General features: G+C 44.7%; 1 protein-coding gene across 1 annotated transcript; it reads right to left on the bottom strand.

Annotated features, from left to right (window-relative positions):
- Positions 1-376: 376 nt before the first annotated feature.
- Positions 377-1,172, bottom strand: LOC135644109 (dirigent protein 11-like). Its single transcript, XM_065161562.1, has one exon. It carries the CDS (start codon positions 1,117-1,119, stop codon positions 592-594), a length of 528 nt encoding a protein of 175 aa, XP_065017634.1. The 5' UTR covers positions 1,120-1,172; the 3' UTR covers positions 377-591.
- Between the last annotated feature and the right edge of the window lie 383 nt (positions 1,173-1,555).

Raw genomic sequence — 1,555 nt, 5'->3', positions numbered from 1 at the left:
GTTGACTTTGTGGATAGATCTCAGATTTCTGCTACAGCTTCCACGTATCAACAATGTTTCGGATTGTTTTCTTCATTGAGAGAGATGTTCGCACGGCCACTGACGTTTAGATTAAGCAAACGGAATGTCCTACTCTTCCCAGCTACGAAGATAAAGAAGATAACATGAAGCGCAGCTCAGTAGTGGATTAAAATATCGTCCAGCTATGATCGCCATCATTTGCGCTAAAAGTGAATCAAACATGTGGATATAAGCACCATCTCAAGATGGCTTAGTGCATGGGCTTGTGATCCTTTATGCAACCGTGGTTTGCCTCCTTTCCCCATGTCTCCCCACCATATCCCACTTAACCTACTCGATCAAATGTGCTTATTACTCGAAACGAACCAAACGTTCCTTATTAATTCCTTGGTATGAATCACAGATATAGAACTCACAGTACGAGTATAAGAAGCTCTTACATGGACACGAACCTTAAACTTATCAATCGTGGAACAACCACGAGGATGTCTTGACAGAGACGGTAAGAATGTCTTATTACGACGCACAAAAGTACTAAATCACACAAGAACGGACCGCCGAGGCAGCTCATCAGTAGTGATAGATGTAAGCATCGTACTCCATCACAAGCTCGAGTTCGGTAGTTCCAGTTGACCTGATGAGCTTGCTCAGGGTGTAGCCCCGCGCCATTCGGAACATGCCGGTGCCCCCGACGATGCCCCGCTCCATCGTCTCCGTCAACACCGCCCTGCCTAAGATGGAGAAGCCGCTCCCGTTGTACTCTCCGGCGGTGAACACGAAGTTTAACGCCGAGAGATAAGCCGTGCTCTCCTGGCCCGCCTGCACCGCGAGCTCCTGCGCCCTCCCGATGAGCTTGGAGCTCGACTCGGGCCCTTCCCTCAGAATGTTGTCGCCCACACCGATGCTCCCGAAGGAGGAGTTGCCGGGAGGGCTGACGACGGTGATGGTGGTCGCGTTCGGGCCACCGTAGTAGTCGTAAAAGTAGAAGTGGAGGTGGGTCATCTTCTCTTTGGGTTCATCACTGCTGCTCCCAATGGCAACAGTGGCCAAGATGACGAGGGGAAGGAGGAGAAGAGGAGAGAATGGAGATGAGGCCATGGAGAAGCTTCTTGCAGGAACTGAAGAGGCTAATGGAGGATGGGGTAGAGAGGGATGAGGAGCTCATGGGCATTTTATAGATAGAGAAAGAAGTAGGTAGAACAGTTCGAGGGAACACATTTTGATTCAGACATTAACTTCTTGGACTAAAATTTTTGACAAAGTTTAAGATTTTCTTGAAAAGAAACTTCTTTACGAATGAAAAATATATATATCTCGGACTAAAGTCTTTGACATTAACTTGGTTAGGTAGGGAAAAAAATTATTAGAGCTTATCTTTTTTAAGAAACTTTTTTAGTGATTATACATCTCTCAGACTAATATCTAAAATATTAATTTAGTGATAATATTTCAAATCCACTTATCAAAAGTTAAGATTTGAAATCTCATAAGATATATTTTCAGGGTGTCAGTTAATTTAGCTAATAAAAAAATA

The sequence above is a fragment of the Musa acuminata genome, chromosome BXJ3-8 (genome assembly GCF_036884655.1).
Source record: "Musa acuminata AAA Group cultivar baxijiao chromosome BXJ3-8, Cavendish_Baxijiao_AAA, whole genome shotgun sequence".
NCBI classification, from domain to species: Eukaryota; Viridiplantae; Streptophyta; class Magnoliopsida; order Zingiberales; family Musaceae; genus Musa; species Musa acuminata.
The sequence above is the reverse complement of the archived record's forward strand: the minus strand, read 5'-3'. Positions and strand labels throughout refer to the sequence as shown.